General features: G+C 45.3%; 1 protein-coding gene across 1 annotated transcript in view; it reads left to right on the forward strand.

Moving 5' to 3' along the window:
* The window catches only part of ABCA12 (ATP binding cassette subfamily A member 12), a gene marked incomplete at its 5' end in the record, with an annotated part of 55,833 nt that overhangs the window by 18,504 nt on the left and 21,312 nt on the right, over nt 1-16,017 (forward strand). Inside the window, 14 exons of the mRNA XM_054636489.2 lie at nt 277-391; nt 1,686-2,015; nt 2,863-2,932; nt 3,034-3,168; nt 3,818-3,973; nt 4,712-4,889; nt 6,370-6,588; nt 7,219-7,415; nt 8,028-8,188; nt 8,919-9,143; nt 9,929-10,067; nt 11,749-12,001; nt 13,616-13,702; nt 14,502-14,595. Coding sequence (XP_054492464.2) covers nt 277-391; nt 1,686-2,015; nt 2,863-2,932; nt 3,034-3,168; nt 3,818-3,973; nt 4,712-4,889; nt 6,370-6,588; nt 7,219-7,415; nt 8,028-8,188; nt 8,919-9,143; nt 9,929-10,067; nt 11,749-12,001; nt 13,616-13,702; nt 14,502-14,595 — 2,359 coding nt within the window. The remainder of the gene's footprint in view (nt 1-276; nt 392-1,685; nt 2,016-2,862; nt 2,933-3,033; nt 3,169-3,817; nt 3,974-4,711; nt 4,890-6,369; nt 6,589-7,218; nt 7,416-8,027; nt 8,189-8,918; nt 9,144-9,928; nt 10,068-11,748; nt 12,002-13,615; nt 13,703-14,501; nt 14,596-16,017) is intronic.

Genomic DNA, 16,017 nt, shown 5'->3' on the forward strand with positions numbered 1-16,017 from the left:
TTCCTGCTCCTGCCAGTGGTGCTGCTGAGCAAGGAAATCCCTCTGCAACATTAAAAAAAAAATATTCTGAGCAGTCAGAAGTTTGATGAATAGAAAATCTAATGCAATGGCAAAGGAGTCTTTTTTTGGGTAATTATTAATTTTACTCCACATTTTGAAATATAAGCATGTCTTTTCCTGTGCCAGAGTATTGTTCTGAAAAATATATTCTTGTATAAAGCCTTAATCCCCAGAACATTTTGTATTCAGCTAAAGCTTGCTTTTTGCCTTTTACAGGTTCTTAACCAGCGTGACCTACTCTCTTCCATTTGCTCTGATGGCTGCCTGGGTGCTGTTTATAGCTGATTTTGTTAAAACACTTGTTCAGGAGAAAGATCTGAGGCTTTATGAGGTATGGGGAAACTTTCTGGGGCATGCAGAATTACAAACAGATTTTCCTTATTCGCAGTTAGTGTGTCTGATGTTCAATATTAAATGGAGCAAAACAAGCATTAAGGAAAATATTCCAGATACCTATTGTTTGACCTGCAGTGTGTGAATTCTGACATTATAACCAAGCTCAAAGCCATGGAAGTGCAGGGTGTTTGCCCTTCAAGTGGAGGGAATATTGCTTTGCAGTGCTGAACACAGGAAACATGGGCACCTCACAAAATTACAGGGTTTCTGAAGATTTAAAGCTCTCTAAAAATTGACTTTGAGTCATACCTACTGGGGACAAAGACATGAAAAGTGACTTATTTCCTATCCTTGAAGTTATTATACTTAATATTTCAGAAGGTGCTACATATTACATCAGCTCCTCTGAAATGAAGTTCTTCATTCAGGTTGCCTGTTGGAAAAGAAATGACATTGAGACATTGGGAATTTAGGAAATTAACTCAGGTTTTCAGTGTGATCACTGTCAACAGAGATGAACAGCAAAGAACTTTTGTCAAACTGAGCTTCAGCAAGCAACAAAAGCCTTGAGCAGATTTGTTTTTTATCCAACACCATGGAAACAAATACTGATTCACCAAAAACACTTCCAAGAAAGGACACTCTGACCTGTGATGAGATGGAAAATGAATGAACCCCGGTGTGTGCTCCCTGGCAGCCCCCTACTCTCATTTAGGCAACCATTTTCACTGTCTCTAAGGACCAGGGCATCACTAATCTTTTTAGCTGTGTAATAATCCACAAGAAAACACCAGCACATGTAGTTTCTTCTGGGTTTATCAATACAAATTTGCAGTTTTATGCAAGGGGAATTAATTATCAGCTAATATAAATGAATATTTTTTCCTTCTGACCATAGTAATTTAGCTGTTATTTTTTTGTTTTGAGGTTCTGTGAGAAAGGTCTGGTTTCAAAGACATTTGAGAGCTTTTAGGCTTAAGCCACTGGATCAATTATTATTTTAAAAAACGACCAAATGGCTTTAGAAAACTTACAAATCTAAGGCCAGAAGCTGCTTTGGAGCTTTTGGGCTAAGACATTTGGTCCTGGCAGGTCATGTCTGGGCTGTTCTTTTCCAACAGACTGCTTTGCAAACCTTGGGCATTCCTGAAATGGGAGTGCATGGTTTGTCCCTGGAGAGAACAAGCATGGTCTGGTTGCAGGCCCTGTCCAGAAGCTGGAAAAAGAAATAATTCTTCATTTCTCTGAAATGCCACTTGTGGTTGTTATTTTTACCTTCCTCTGTGCAGTACATGAAGATGATGGGTGTCAATGCCAGCAGCCATTTCATCGCCTGGTTCATCGAGTGCGCCATCTTCCTCCTGATTACCGTCACCTTCCTCATTGTTGTTCTGAAAGTGGGGGAGATCCTTCCCAAAACAGACACAGCACTCCTGTTCCTGTACCTGATGGACTACAGCCTGTCCATCATAGCCATGAGCTACTTCATCAGTGTTTTCTTCAACAACACCAACATCGCTGCCTTGGTGGGCAGCCTGGTCTACATCCTCACCTTCTTCCCCTTCATCGTGCTGCTCGTCATCGAGAACCACCTGAGCTTCTCTGTCAAGAGCCTCCTGGTGAGTTCTGCTTCTCCATATTCCCAGACATTGTGTGGAGGCAGGGACCTCACAACATTCCAGCTCTTACTGTACCTTGTGCCCTTTCTGAATTCCATCAGCGGGTGGTGACGGGCACGCTAGGAGAGTTGGCCATGGACCTTTTGAGGGACACCTGGAATTAGCTGTGTCCCCTGACTGAAGGCACTCCTTGTGGAATTTTAGTGAGTTCCCACCTGCCAGCTGAATCACAGTAGTTTGAGCTATGTATTTTCATTGCAAAGGAAAATGGGCTGCTTCCACCCACTCTGAAAAACCAGGCTGTCTCAGTGAGGGGTTTGGGTAGCAGGGCTGGCTCTGCTCATTGCTGCCTCAGATCATCCTCTAGCTTCCTGTGTCTCAAATTCCTACACATGGGAGTAGATGTAAAGCCTTGTTTCTTACCAAGGGGCAGAGTAGGTAGGTGTTAGGTTCCAGAAGCCAGACTCATCACCAAATTCAGGAAATGACATCTATTAATGCAAGTGGTAAAAGAATTAACCACATGGCTCAATGAGGTTATTCTCAGGCACTGCTGTATTTCAAAAGCCTAAAATAAAGCCCTGTATGAGGGAGGAAGCTGTGTCCAGGGTGTGGAAGCAAAAGAAAGTCAAGCTCCAAGGAGACATTTCAGCCTGTCAGCAGGTAGCACTTCCCATCACAGGCCTGGTCCAGTGCTCCTTTTGACTGTTGGGGGAAAAAACAAACCCAACTCTCATTTTTCTGGCTATTGGAATAACCCAGTGAGGTACCTGATTGCTTGACTGACCTGACTTCTTGTTGAGACTAATTCAAATGTTTCTTGTTTTCAATTTTGTTTATTCCCCAGAGTCTGTTGTCTCCAACTGCCTTCAGTTATGCAAGTCAATACATTGCTCGCTACGAGGCACAGGGCATAGGTGAGTTTGTGGCTGACAAAGCCAGGCTTTGAGCTCTCCTGGGGGTGGTATTTCACTGGCTGGGAGGGGTTCTGATTGTACTTCTCAATTCCTCTCTGCAGGACTGCAGTGGGACAACATGTACAAGTCCCCAATGATTGGAGACAACACTTCCTTTGGCTGGATGTGCTGGCTCATTCTGATAGACTCCTTCATTTACTTCATCCTGGGGTGGTACATAAGGAATGTTTTCCCAGGTAAGGGTGCAAAGCATTCTCTCTTTTGGAGAACAGTGAGCACAGAGCTGGCTGAGGCAGTGAGACAGTGCACACACACTGTCCCAGACCAAAGGGAGCACAACTTTGTGGATGTCTGAGCCTGTTAATGGCACTGACAGAGAGCTCAGCAAGGGAGAATTAGGCTTTCTCAGCCTGTCACTTGGCTAGGTGGGTCTCCTGAAGAAGCTGAAGCCAAGGACACAGGGAGGGTGGGACTGCAGTCTGGTGGGTGAGAGTGGAGCATTTTAGACTGCATTTGTCAGCTGAGTGATTTTGAGCTGTGTTACTTACATCATTCGGTTTCAAAAAGTAATTCCTGCCTTGGGCAAGAGCCAGTACATTTGTCTTTTGCTTTTCTTCCCCACCTAATGAAGCAGTCCACTAGCATATGGAAATCTACCCAGTGGAAAATATAAAGTTCTCCTGCCCTCCAGCTATGGAGTTACTCAGAATAACAAATTAGTGAGTGCTTCCTATTGTGCCAATCAGAAAAAGTCTCTACAAAGTCCAGGTGGTGCATGAACATATCAAGAAATCTCTGTGAAGTTAATTTTTGCTATTTTGAGTGCACCCCAACAGTGGCACTCCCTGAGGAACAGATAGCTGAATGAGACTCCTGTTCCTGCAGGTAGATATGGCATGGCTGCTCCCTGGTACTTCCCACTGCTTCCATCTTACTGGATTGAGTACAACAGCTACCTGCCCTTCTGGAATGAGAAACAAAGATGCCTTCTCTTCTCCAAGCTGATGTTAAGGAAAGAAGTCACCCTCCCCAACAAGATATGTATGTGGATACTAGAAGGGGTAGCAATAATAACTTATATTTTGGGTAAACAAAGCCAAATTTGTAAAGGGGCACCATACTCAGAAAACAGCATTGATTGTTATTTTGAAGCACAGGAAATATTGAAAGCTGGTACTCACATGAATGGAGATCTGGCCGGCCCTTAAATTATATTTGTTCTTCCTGTTTGTTGTGAAGAGTCAAGTTGGGATTTTCACACTCATACTCATGTGTGTTGTAGTTGGGCAGTTATCTTCCATGCCTGTCTCTCTGTAGAAATACACTTTTGTCTGGGCAAGCAAATACAGGTTTCCACGTGGCAAAGGGCACATGTTCTTTGCTTATCTCTTTAAATATTTAGCCTGTAGAATATTGAGATCACATATAAAAGCTTGCTGGTTCCACCTAACTGAAAATAACTCCGTAGTTTTGCTTCATGTCCTCTAATTTTCTGTGCTTGTTTAGTATAAATAAAGTTAGGTGCTCTGAAACACCTAAATCTGAGACCTTTTCAGAAGTGATTAATGCCTGTTGTTAGGAGTTATTAGAAACTTCAGAAATAAAAAGGAAAAATCCCAGAGAGTTCAAAATGATACACATCTGGTGGCATGTTCTCAATGCTCCTGGCTGAAAGGCACCTGCCTCTGCTGTATTTTGGTTTGCTCTGAGATGAGAAAAGTAGCACAACACCTGCTGCACTGCAGTAGCTGTCCCTGACCCTTCTCTTTGTTGTCAAAGGTGCCCCCCACCCTCACGTGGAACCAGAGCCCACCGACCTCCCCTTGGGAGTCTCCCTCCACGGCATAACAAAGGTTTATGGATCCAAAGCTGCAGTGGACAACCTCAGCCTCAACTTCTATGAAGGGAATATCACTTCTCTGCTGGGACACAATGGAGCTGGGAAAACTACAACCATGTGTGTATCCTTTAGAGCAGCTCTTTTTTAGCCTCTGGGGTGTGGTTGGGTGAGCAAGAGGGCAAGTGGGGCTGTGCAGCAGTGGGAGACTGAGGAAGGTGCTTCACTAGGCCAAATCCCTCCTGTAGTTTCATCTTGGTCATGGATGACCTCAGGAGTGCCTTCATCTGTTAGAATTCTTTAGGTTCTAAAAGGTCCTTTTCTGCTTAGGAACATGCTTTTTAATCTGCTGAGATACCTGGGATACACAGCACAGCAGCTGTTCAGGTGTTTTGGTCCATGGCCTGGGGTTAGGTTGTTCTGGAACCCGTGGGGAGCTCAGGCACACACACCAAAGCTGAAGTGATGCTAGCAAGAAAACTTAATAAAGATACACTTCAGCTGTACAGAGTCACGTGTTGGCTGGGCTGGAATGGCAGGGGATTAATGCATTGGCCTTTCAGCCTTGCTGTTTATAAATTATTATTTGACTTGTTAGATAACAGCACTAAAACAGACCTGTAGAACTTGATTTCTCCACTGATATATATGTGCATATCTCTGAAAGGACCATGAAGCTGATAAATAGAAGCCTCAGAAGAGCCAAAATCAGTAAGACAGATGTGTGCTTCACCTCAGCTTATTATCAATTCACCTCATATTCTGTTTGCAAAATGTAGCAAAGGTGATATGCAGAAAAGTATAAAACCTTCCTGAAACTTAGCAGAGGCTTCAAATCCTGAATAAGGTCACAAATTGCTGCTTTTAAATGATGGTTTAAAGTCCCAGGAGAGAAGAACTCTGTGAAGGTGAAGGGTGGTCTGAGATGCATCTTCTCCCTTTAGTCCCTGCAGGACAGCACCAAAAATGAGCTGTAATGTGCAGGTAGTTATTCTGAGCACAGGGAGTTTGACTCAGCTCCTGCTTGGTGGGTGATTATTTGCTTGAAGTAGATGAAAGTGCTGCCACTGTGAGGTGTCTCATTGAGAAGTCCTCTCCCATTTCTCATGAATAATGGCAGTGAAATCAGGTCTGCATGCTCTGCTGGGATTAGTCAGATGAAAAGGTGGTTTTCAGTCTCAGCTGTGGTTACAATATGAGGGCCTGTGGGCACTCCAGGCAAACCTCAGAGAATAAGGAGTAACTGCATTCTGGGAATTCCCAGTAATTAAACTGGAAGTCAAGGGCATTCCTGAGTGTGTGGCATATGGGTCTGACCTAGGGAGAGGGAGGCTGCAGCAGGTAAAAGCAGAGGGGAGGAGTAGCCAGAGTGAGCTTGGAGCTTGGCCCTGCAATCCCACAGAGGGGAACAAGGGTGTTAATTTGCCTCTGCTCTGCCAGAGCATGGCACACCACACAGAGCAGTGGTGTCTGGCTGGAAGGAGTGGGAGGGGGATACAAGAAAACCTTGGAAGTGGTGACAGCTCCAAAGCCACATGAAAAAAATTACACATGGCTTCCTCCTTTTTCTAACTTCCCCTTTCTGTTTTTTTTCCTTCAGATCTATTTTGACTGGGTTGTTCCCTACATCATCAGGCACAATCTTTGTGTATGGCAAAGACATCAGGACTGACCAGGAGGTGATCAGGAAGAACATGGGGGTGTGCATGCAGCACAACGTGCTCTTCAACTACCTCACCACCAAGGAGCACCTGCTGCTCTATGGCTACATCAAAGTCCCTCACTGCAGCAAACAAGAGCTCTACCAAGAAGTGAAGAGGTATAAAAGTAGCAGGGGTGGGAGAAGGGAGAGAGGACTGTCAAAATAGTTGTGTGGTGGTGCCAGTGCCCCTGCAAAGCTCAAAATCATGGATTGGAGGTCGTGCTGCAGCTCCAGCTTAGGGTTCAAATGGTGCCTTGCTCTGACTAGAGGAATATATTGATACCTGTGCTGTAAGAAAACCATATCTCTTCTCCAGGGGATTTACAGGCTGCTGTGGCAATTATTTGGAGATGAATTTATAGGCCTAAGGGGCTACTCCTTGCTGCTTTACAGTTTGCCCTGGGAAGAGATTTAATCAACCAGTCAGAAAGATGATGTTGGCTTTATTGGTTCTGCAGAGAAATGAAGCAGCCAGAACATCCCAGGGAGTTTGGATCTTGGTGTCTCAGTTGATGGGGTTGAGCCTTTAACCTTGACTTGTCAGATGAAAACTTTGAAAACATCTTCAGAAATGTTTTAAATGAAAATCCCAATGACTGAGCTGCGGGGTGACTCTACAATGTGACCACTCAGCAGAGCAGTCCATACTTGAGCAGGTTTTCATTTCCAGTTACAGTTTTTTCAGGTATTTTCAGATGCCCTGCTTGAAGGACAACTTTTGGGGGTTGTTTTCCCTCTGTTTTGCAGGACTTTGAAGGAGACTGGGCTGTACAGCCATCGTCACAAGCTGGCTGGCACCTTGTCAGGGGGGATGAAGAGGAAGTTATCCATAGCCATTGCTCTCCTGGGGGGATCCAGGGTGGTGATTCTGGATGAACCAACCACGGGCGTGGATCCGTGCTCCCGGAGGAGTATTTGGGAAATCATCTCCAAGAATAAGAAAGGTACTGTGATGAGAGGAGATGTTGCCCTCCAAAGAGGGACAAAGGTGATGTGTGTCACTTTACAAAGATGGTACCAGTGGATTTGAATTGTGGGTTTTGGAGGCCAGAGAGAGAAAAAAATTTGGGAGACTGGAATTTTGCAGTTCTGGAGGGTACATCCTGGTTGGTTTCTGTAAATTCACAGTGTCATTTAAAAAATAACTTCCCCATAGAACACAGCTTATGATACTGTAAAATTTGTCTCTCTCGTTTCCTTTCATCAATTTCACTAATAATTACCCAAAAAATGCAGTTGATTTTCACCTGATACTCCGTGTTCCCTCATCCAGTGAGGCTTTCAGCTGTCTCACTGTTGAGATAAGGGCAGATCTGATCAGAATGTGATAAAATTGCTATTAACATTCATTGTGTTGGTTCAACAATGTGGACTTACTTGCCATGGGCTGATCCAGAGCAAGGGGAGGCTCTGGAACCCCTGCAACTATATTGATCTACCATTGTGTAGGGAAATACAGAAATTTTTGAGGAAGAAAAGAAAATAGCCCAAATCCTTCTAAAATCCAGTTTTGCCATAAAACCAGGTGTCCATTCTGTGGTGACTGTGTTTTCCAGGCAGAACCATCATTCTCTCCACACATCACCTGGATGAAGCAGAAGTGCTGAGCGACCGGATCGCCTTCCTAGAGCATGGAGGGCTCAAATGTTGTGGCTCACCTTTCTACCTGAAGGAAACCTTTGGGGATGGCTACCACCTGACCCTCACCAAAAAGAAGGTTTGTGTCTGAGCTGGTTCTAGAGCTCCTGGCAGCTCTGTCTCCAAGGGAGTCATCAGGGCTGGTGGAGGGATGCATGGGCAGGAGCTGAGTGATCTCCATAGCCTTGGGAAAACAGCAATGTCAGTGCTCTGCTTTGGTGAAAAAGAACAGGGTCTCCTTGAAGGTTAAAGGCAAGGGTGCAGAATGTGAGGAATAAAGCAGATGGAAAGGGCCCATCCATAGTGTCTGGCCTGGGGCAAAGTGTTCTGCTTGCAAGGAGTGGGGAATTCTGCTCTTGCTAGCGTTTATTACAGTGCTGTTGGTAGCCCCAGCACACACAGGTACCATGAGAGACCAGCCCCTCTTCCAGACTGCTGGCACTGGAGACAGAGAAAATGAAAAAGACCTTTGAGCAAGCCCCATTTTTCATGGGGAAAAAGAGTGAGTTTGGGCTGGCAGCCACGTTCAGCTCTGTTGTACTACAAACTCTAGCACTGCAAAGTAGTTGATTCAGCCCAACCTGGCGAGGTTATGGATGGACCAAGATGGGAGACTGTCACACATCCCTTTTTCAAAGGCCAGAAACCCACTTTCATCTGCTTTTGATATTTATCCTGACATGTTGGATAGCTGGACTGAGATCACTGACCAGTTATGCTGTGGGACAGGATTTGGGCTACATCCTGCAGGAGGAAGGTTGACCTTGCAGCCTTCTCAGTGACCCCAGAGTGTTTTCCTCCTTTTTCAGAACATGATAGAGGAATGTGACACCGCAGCAGTGACCTCCTTGATCCAGTCCTATCTCCCAGAGGCTTATCTCAAGGAGGATATTGGTGGAGAGCTGGTGTATGTGCTTCCCCCCTTCAAGTCCACGGTGTCAGGGGCCTACCAGGCCCTTCTCAGAGCCCTGGACACCAGCTTGAATGATCTCCACCTGGGCTGCTACGGGATTTCCAACACAACTGTGGAAGAGGTATGAGCTCAGGAGCTGCTGGACTTGCTGGAATGTCATGGAGATTCATTTCACAGCACTGTGTGGCTCTGCTCTCTGGGCATGTTGGGAATTCCATGAGGGTTTCAGGCAGGGAGGAAGGGGTTACACTGAGGTACACATGAGTGTGTAGGTGCATCTATAAATCTATACATATACTAATGCACTGTCTCACCTGGCTGTGACAGCCTTTTGATGTTTTACTTAAAAAATGAGGCACTGGAGTTTGACTGAGGACAGAGTAACACAGGCACCTTTCTGCCCATGGGAAATCTCTGGTCAAATAAACACATTTAATTGCATCAGAAATAAAAAGTAAATGATGAGCAGTGATGAGCCACGTCTTGCAGAAGGGAAGGAGGGAGATTGTTACCTTCCTGCTCAGAATTCCTTGCTTTCTTTTAAGATGTTTTCCTAAGGCAGCAAGAATCAGTTGTACATCATGTCCCATGTGCCATGATTGCACACTGCCAGCATGGAGGCAGTGGGATTGTCAGGAGCTAGAGGGTGAATAATCCAGGGAAACCGCTTTGAGTTTCCACTGCTGCAGCAGAACAGAGCCAGGAACTGACAAGGAGTTGTCAACAATTTTCTATGGAAAAAAAAAGTTAATTTCTCTCACTGAGCACAAAGGGAATAGAAAGAGGATTATTGTATATAACTGCTGCACCAACTACAGCTACAAAGCAGGAGAGTGGATTCTGGTAATTGTTTTGGTAAATGGAGTCATTTGGACAAATTTTCCTTCATATTTTCTTGCTCTATAGGTGTTCCTCAATCTGACAAAAGAGCTGGTGAAGGACCAGCAAGAAGATGCTGTGCTGCCCCATCAGCTGCCTGGAGTCAGTGGTCACACTGGTGGTGACGAAATGTCTGTGAGCACAGACACCTTCACAGAAAGAGATGGTACTCAATCACCTACAGGGTTTATTCCAGATTTACTGCAGATGCAAACATTGACAGATGGACTGATTTGAGCTCCCTGTCCTCTTTCTTTGTTGAAAACCACATTTCACTCAGCCAGGAATCACAAAACTTATAAATCACTGGAAATACAGCACTCATCAGTCCTTTAGATCCCCTGCTTTGGAATAGTCTGAATCACAGAGTAAATTACTAAAGGGGTTTTGTTTGCATCTGCCTTCCTTTAAATTGATCCAGGTTTTAATCTAATCAATACAGCGTGTGGGTGAAAGAGTAAATGTGTACCTCTGAAAGTAATTGCTGTAATAGATGCAGAGGATTATTTCCTCATAACTAGTAGAATTGGAAAGAAACTTAGTGGAAATCCTTTAGTCTGTTGGAAAAGCAGCACAGCTCTGAGCTGGGTCCTCCTTGCTGCTTTTTGCTGTGACCCACACATTGCAGTTTGGTAAAGGAGCCCAAGGGAGCAGACAGTGGGGTAAATTCAGAAGAGACCCAAGCTACAGCACTATCCCTGGGTGTCTGAGACCTCCTAAAGGTGGCCCAACCCAAAAATGAGACAAACCTGGCTGCAAGGCTTTCTTGGGTTAGAAACACTGTTTTGTACTTATAAATACACTATTTATAGTAAGGAAGGCATCCAAGGGACAACACAGAGGTATTTTTGTCCTTCTCAAAGCTGACCTGCACTGTAAATGTTACTGTAAACAGTCACTCATGTAGAAAAGTGTTTTGTTTCACCCTTAAAAAAGGCTAAGAAGGATTTGCTTCATGGTGTATTATACAGGTTAATATTTCATAAAGAAGAATAGCTGGCACAGGATTTGGCTCTGCTTTTAGTATGCCACAAAACCTGTCCATAAAAGAGGCCCAGTGGCTTGTCCTTGTTTTCTTATTTCAGGTCTAATTCTATTACTTATTTTTCTGAGGACCTGCTTTTTAAATGATGAAAAATTTCAGCTTGCAAATCTAAAAGAAAAATATGTTTCCCCTGTAAGCTGCAGCTGGGTAGGTAGGATGTAGATAACCTATCTCATCTGGGAGCCTGTGTTCCTCTTGCAAGGTCTCACACTGAAGGTCACTACATGTACACATTTCAAATTTAACAAAATTCTGGTGTTACATGAGCTTATGACTGGAGCCCTGTCCCACACCTGATCCTGTGTTTGCTCCACCTTGGTAGTTTGGATTTGCCATCTGTAAAACTGTGCAAGAAGCTAAATACCCTCCCAGAGTGCTCTACCCAATCACTTCCCTGCACTGCACAAATGCAGAGCCATGACCCAGTGCCATCCTTTGTGCCCAGACCAGCTCCTGATCAGGTCCAATCCACCCATCACTTCCCTGCATTTCACAAATGCAGAGCCATGACCCAGTGCCATCCTTTGTGCCCAGACCAGCTCCTGATCAGGTCCAATCCACCCATCACTTCCCTGCAGTGCACAAATGCAGAGCCATGACCCAGTGCCATCCTTTGTGCCCAGACCAGCTCCTGATCAGGTCCAATCCACCCATCACTTCCCTGCATTTCACAAATGCTGAGCCATGACCCAGTGCCATCCTTTGTGCCCAGACCAGCTGCTGATCAGGTCCCATCTACCCACTCACTTCCCTGCCTTGCACAAATGCAGAGCCATGACCCAGTGCCATCCTTTGTGCCCAGACCAGCTGCTGATCAGGTCCAAGAGCCTGCGGGGTTTGCCGCTGCTGCTGAAGAGAACCTCAGCGCTGTTCATCAAGAGGTTCCACCACACCCGGCGGGACGTGCGCGGCTTCATCGCCCAGGTCATCCTCCCCGTGCTCTTTGTGATGGCTGCCATGGGCCTGGGGACACTGAGGACCAAGGAGACCGAGTACCCTGAGCTGCCTCTGTCCCCCTCCCTGTATGGCACAGCTGACCAGGTGGACTTCTTTGGGTGAGTGCTGCTCCTTGGGGCCCAGTGAGGCCCTGTGAAGGCTGACCTGGAACAGAGGCAAGACAGAGTTAAAGAATAAAGGAGGGATTTATTAAAAGGCCTCAATGGTTACACCTTGGGCAGCACAAGAGCCCAGCCAGGGCTGCACCCAAGATGGATCCAAAATGGTCACAAAATAGATGACCAGTCACGGGGTCTCTCACTTTTATAAGTTCTGGTCCATTTGCATATTGGAGTCAAATTACAGCTCCAGCCCATGAAGGCCCATCCTTCTGTTTTTTTTCTCTTTATTCCATATTGTCTGTGCTCTTGGGCCTGAGATTTAGATCATTTGTCCTTGGTCCCCAGCTAGAGAAGGAATTGTTTTGTCTCCCTACTTTGTGAAGAGAGCTTACTATCCCTTAATATAAAGCTCAGTACTACACACTAAAGCAGCACAGAATCTGAAAAATATAAAAGCTAAAACCAGAGGCATCAGTTCAGAATGAGCTCTTCAGGGTTAGTTCTGAGCACAGCCAGTGTCCTGCACATAGGACACGTGGTTATGTTGTGCAGACAACACAGAGAAACCCTGTTCCCAAGGGATCTCTGAGGACATGGCTTGGCTCAGACCAGAAAGCTTCAGAAAAACAACCTGTCAATTGGATTTAACTATGAAATGTCTGAGGAATGTTCTTGGTGTTTCCCATTGGAGTCTTTCAGCCCCATAGCAGCCATAGAGTTTTTCTTAATGTATCCATATATGCTCCTCCTCCAGTGTGAAAGGAGATACCCACATCAGTTGCCTCCAACTTTGCAATTCTGGGATCAAATTTTATCCATATTGTGAGCATTCCCCTCCTCTCTATTAGCACAGGATGTTCTTTCCTGGTCAGCCCTGCTGGTCCAAGGCCCACAGACAATTGGAAGAGCATGTGCTTTTCCAGGGTTGTTGGGATGCCACCACTGAATGATTTCATTCTCCTTAAAAATCCTGTTACCAAAACAACTATAATTGGTATCATTTGGTTTTCATGCTGTGAACCTCTGTCCTTCTCCAGTAATTCTCAGCTCTAAGTCAGAATTACAAAATTTAGCTCTAAAGCCATCTGCTCTAGGTGTTCTTCCCAGGATTCCTCACACCTTTCCACTTCAGTCCTGCTAGATGGGGGAATAAGTCAGAATTGCATGTCTGAGACCTCTGTTCCTCATTTCCCTGCTTCTCCTTTTGGATCATTGCTAGAGAGCTGGGGCAGAACCAAGGACAATCTTCTTGAATGGTCTGAACCAAGTGGATGTCACAGATGAGAGACCTGATTGAGCCAGGGCTGCAAGCAGTGCCTGGAAATTGCAGTAGATTTTTTTTTTTTTTCCCCCATAAAGAGAAATTTGATTGTCCAAAAGTATCTTGCTTGGATCTAGAGGCAGCAAATCCCTGGAGTGGCTGAGGTGATGAGGGCTCCTTTTAAACCTGTGTGACTGTCCTCACGTACTGCATGTCCTTCAGCTCTACTTCCACAAATACTCAATTATTCAACATCTTAAATCCTGTTTCATTCAAACACACTTTTTACTCTGGTAGTGGAAATTCTTTGAACCTTCTCCTGTTTTCTGTTTTTCTTTGTTAATTCTTAGGAATTTTAATGAAACCACAGCTGCTTTAGTTTCTTCGATGCTGGCTTTCCCTGGGACAGATAACACGTGCATGAACGAAAGCAATTCGTAAGTACTTCTTGGGGTTTTTTCCACTTAAACTCCAAACCTGCAAGAGAATTGGCATGACACTATTAGCCATTAGACCTTAATAACCATCTTTGATCATGGGCAGAATTCTCATGCATTGGACTCCTGCACTATTAGGAGTGATAGGGAAGCAGCTTTGGTGGTGGCAGGATGCCAGGAGGAAAATGAGCAATTCTCCTCTCTGGGAAGTGGTCCTTGCCGCCCCAATAATTCCAATTATAACATGAGCCCACACAGCAAGTCCTCAGCACAGTGTTTGTTACCTCTATCTAGAAGCTGTGCCATGAGGGCTGGTTTGTTTCGGGCTTTGCAGAAAAATTCTCAGGATGGTAAAGTCCTGGGCAGATTTGAATGCTCGTGTAGGCAAATATTTACCCTGAGTGTTTGCAGTGACTGCCCAGGCAATACAGCCCATCACAGGAGTGCCCAGGGATTGCCACAACAATAGCCCTTATTTCTGGGCAGGTTTCAGATGCTTTTGGCGTCTGAGTGCCAGTTCCTTGCACTGTCTACTGTAGGAATGAAGTGGTGCCTGGATTCCATCTGATAGCTGAGCGAATCCAGGCACAGGGAGCAGCAGGGAGGGCTCTCTGCCAAGGGGCACAGGAGGCAGCAGCAGGCTGGGGATTCCCTGAACCACCCAGAGCTGACAAGAAGCTCTGCTTTTCTGCTGGAGCTGCCCAACTGCCAGCCTTGGTGTCATTAAACATGACAGCAATTAGCTTCATTTGCACACCTGAGCCCAGAGGGCCTCAGAGGAAAATGTGTTCCTTTTCAGGCAGTGTTTAACAGAGGACATGCTTGGCCAGTGGATTACCAGTGGAAACCAGAGAACTAAATATTCTGCCTGCAACTGTACAGATGGCATCCAGGTAACTTGGATAAACCCAAAAGTGAGGGGGCTTGGGGGATAACTGGGGGCCTTGTTTGTTGGGAGTGGTTTTCTGGGCTGGCGTGATGCTAAGGGAGACTGAGCCTTCCGAGTCCTCCTGTCTCTCTTTGGCCTTGTTGAACTTGCACACTGGAAAACCACTGTCTGCACCAGTTTGGGGATAGGAAAAGAGACAGCATCCTCAGAATATTCACATCCTAACATCCCTGCTTTGCTCCTCGTGGTGGGAAAAGGTTTAATGGTGGTTTTGAGTGTTGTGCGATTGTCCCTTTTGACAGAGGGGAGCATGTGTTCAAGAGGAAGACTTCATCTTATACAAACACTCTCAGTATATAAAATCACAGCTATTTTTGCTGCTTTCTCTTCAGAATTTAACTTTATGCAAAGTCTAGATCTGCTCCTTGTTCTAAAAATTAATTATTAATAATAATAATTTGCATTACAGTGGTACCTACAGAGCCAGATATGGGCACTGCTGGGATTTGCCTGCACATGGGGAAAAAGCAGATCCTAGCCCAAGGATGTTACAATTTTACAGTTTAGTTTGGGGTTGAGCTCTCCTCCCTCCAGTGCTGCTCACCAGTCCTCAGCTTTTTGCCATAGCAAATAAACCCATGGCACCATGTGATGCCTTTTAACATAAAGGATGTACTTAGCTGAATGTTTCTAGTCATTCTTTAAAATGCAGCTATTTGTGCAGTTTTCTGGACATACACCTAATTTCACATCATTAAAAGTATTGGCATAATTTCTCCAGCAAGTTGGGATAATGTTCAAAGCTGATTCTCACCTCTAGCAGGCACAGGCAGGTGTTCCTCAGCATGGAGGAAGCTATTTTGTGTATTCAGATGAACAGATGCACAATGGGGGAGTCCAGGGCTTTTGTTATGGATGAGCTGAAGGAAGAAGCCAACATGCTGTCTGGGAGGGCACTTCAACCTCATGAAACACTGATGTGACTTTGGCCCTCAGCATGTTAAATTATATATTCAGGACTAATTCAAGGTTTCTCTGAAGCCCAGGAAAACATTTCCAGTGACTGACAGTAAAGCAGAAATGTAGAGTGTAGCTGCTGAGAAATGGAAGTTGAGAGTTTGAGGCCACCACAGAGTTTTCTGCTCTGTGAGTTGTTTTGCCCTCTGCAGTTGTCTGTGCAGTCACTCTGCTAAGTGGGATCAGCCTTAATTCAGCCAAAATCTTCCTCTATAGCATGAAGCACATTTCAAGGTCTCACTGATGCCAGGAGAACTGAAGGGTAGATTTAAGCAGAGTTGTTTTTAAGCACTTCCCTGAATGTGTTGGGGACAGTGTGCAGGGATGTGTGCTGTGTGTTCCTGCACCCTGGCTTGGGAAGGAGCAGCCCCTGCAGGAATGCTGCCATGGCAGGCTCTCAGTCTTGTCC

This window comes from Agelaius phoeniceus, chromosome 7 (genome assembly GCF_051311805.1).
Source record: "Agelaius phoeniceus isolate bAgePho1 chromosome 7, bAgePho1.hap1, whole genome shotgun sequence".
Classification (NCBI taxonomy): domain Eukaryota; kingdom Metazoa; phylum Chordata; class Aves; order Passeriformes; family Icteridae; genus Agelaius; species Agelaius phoeniceus.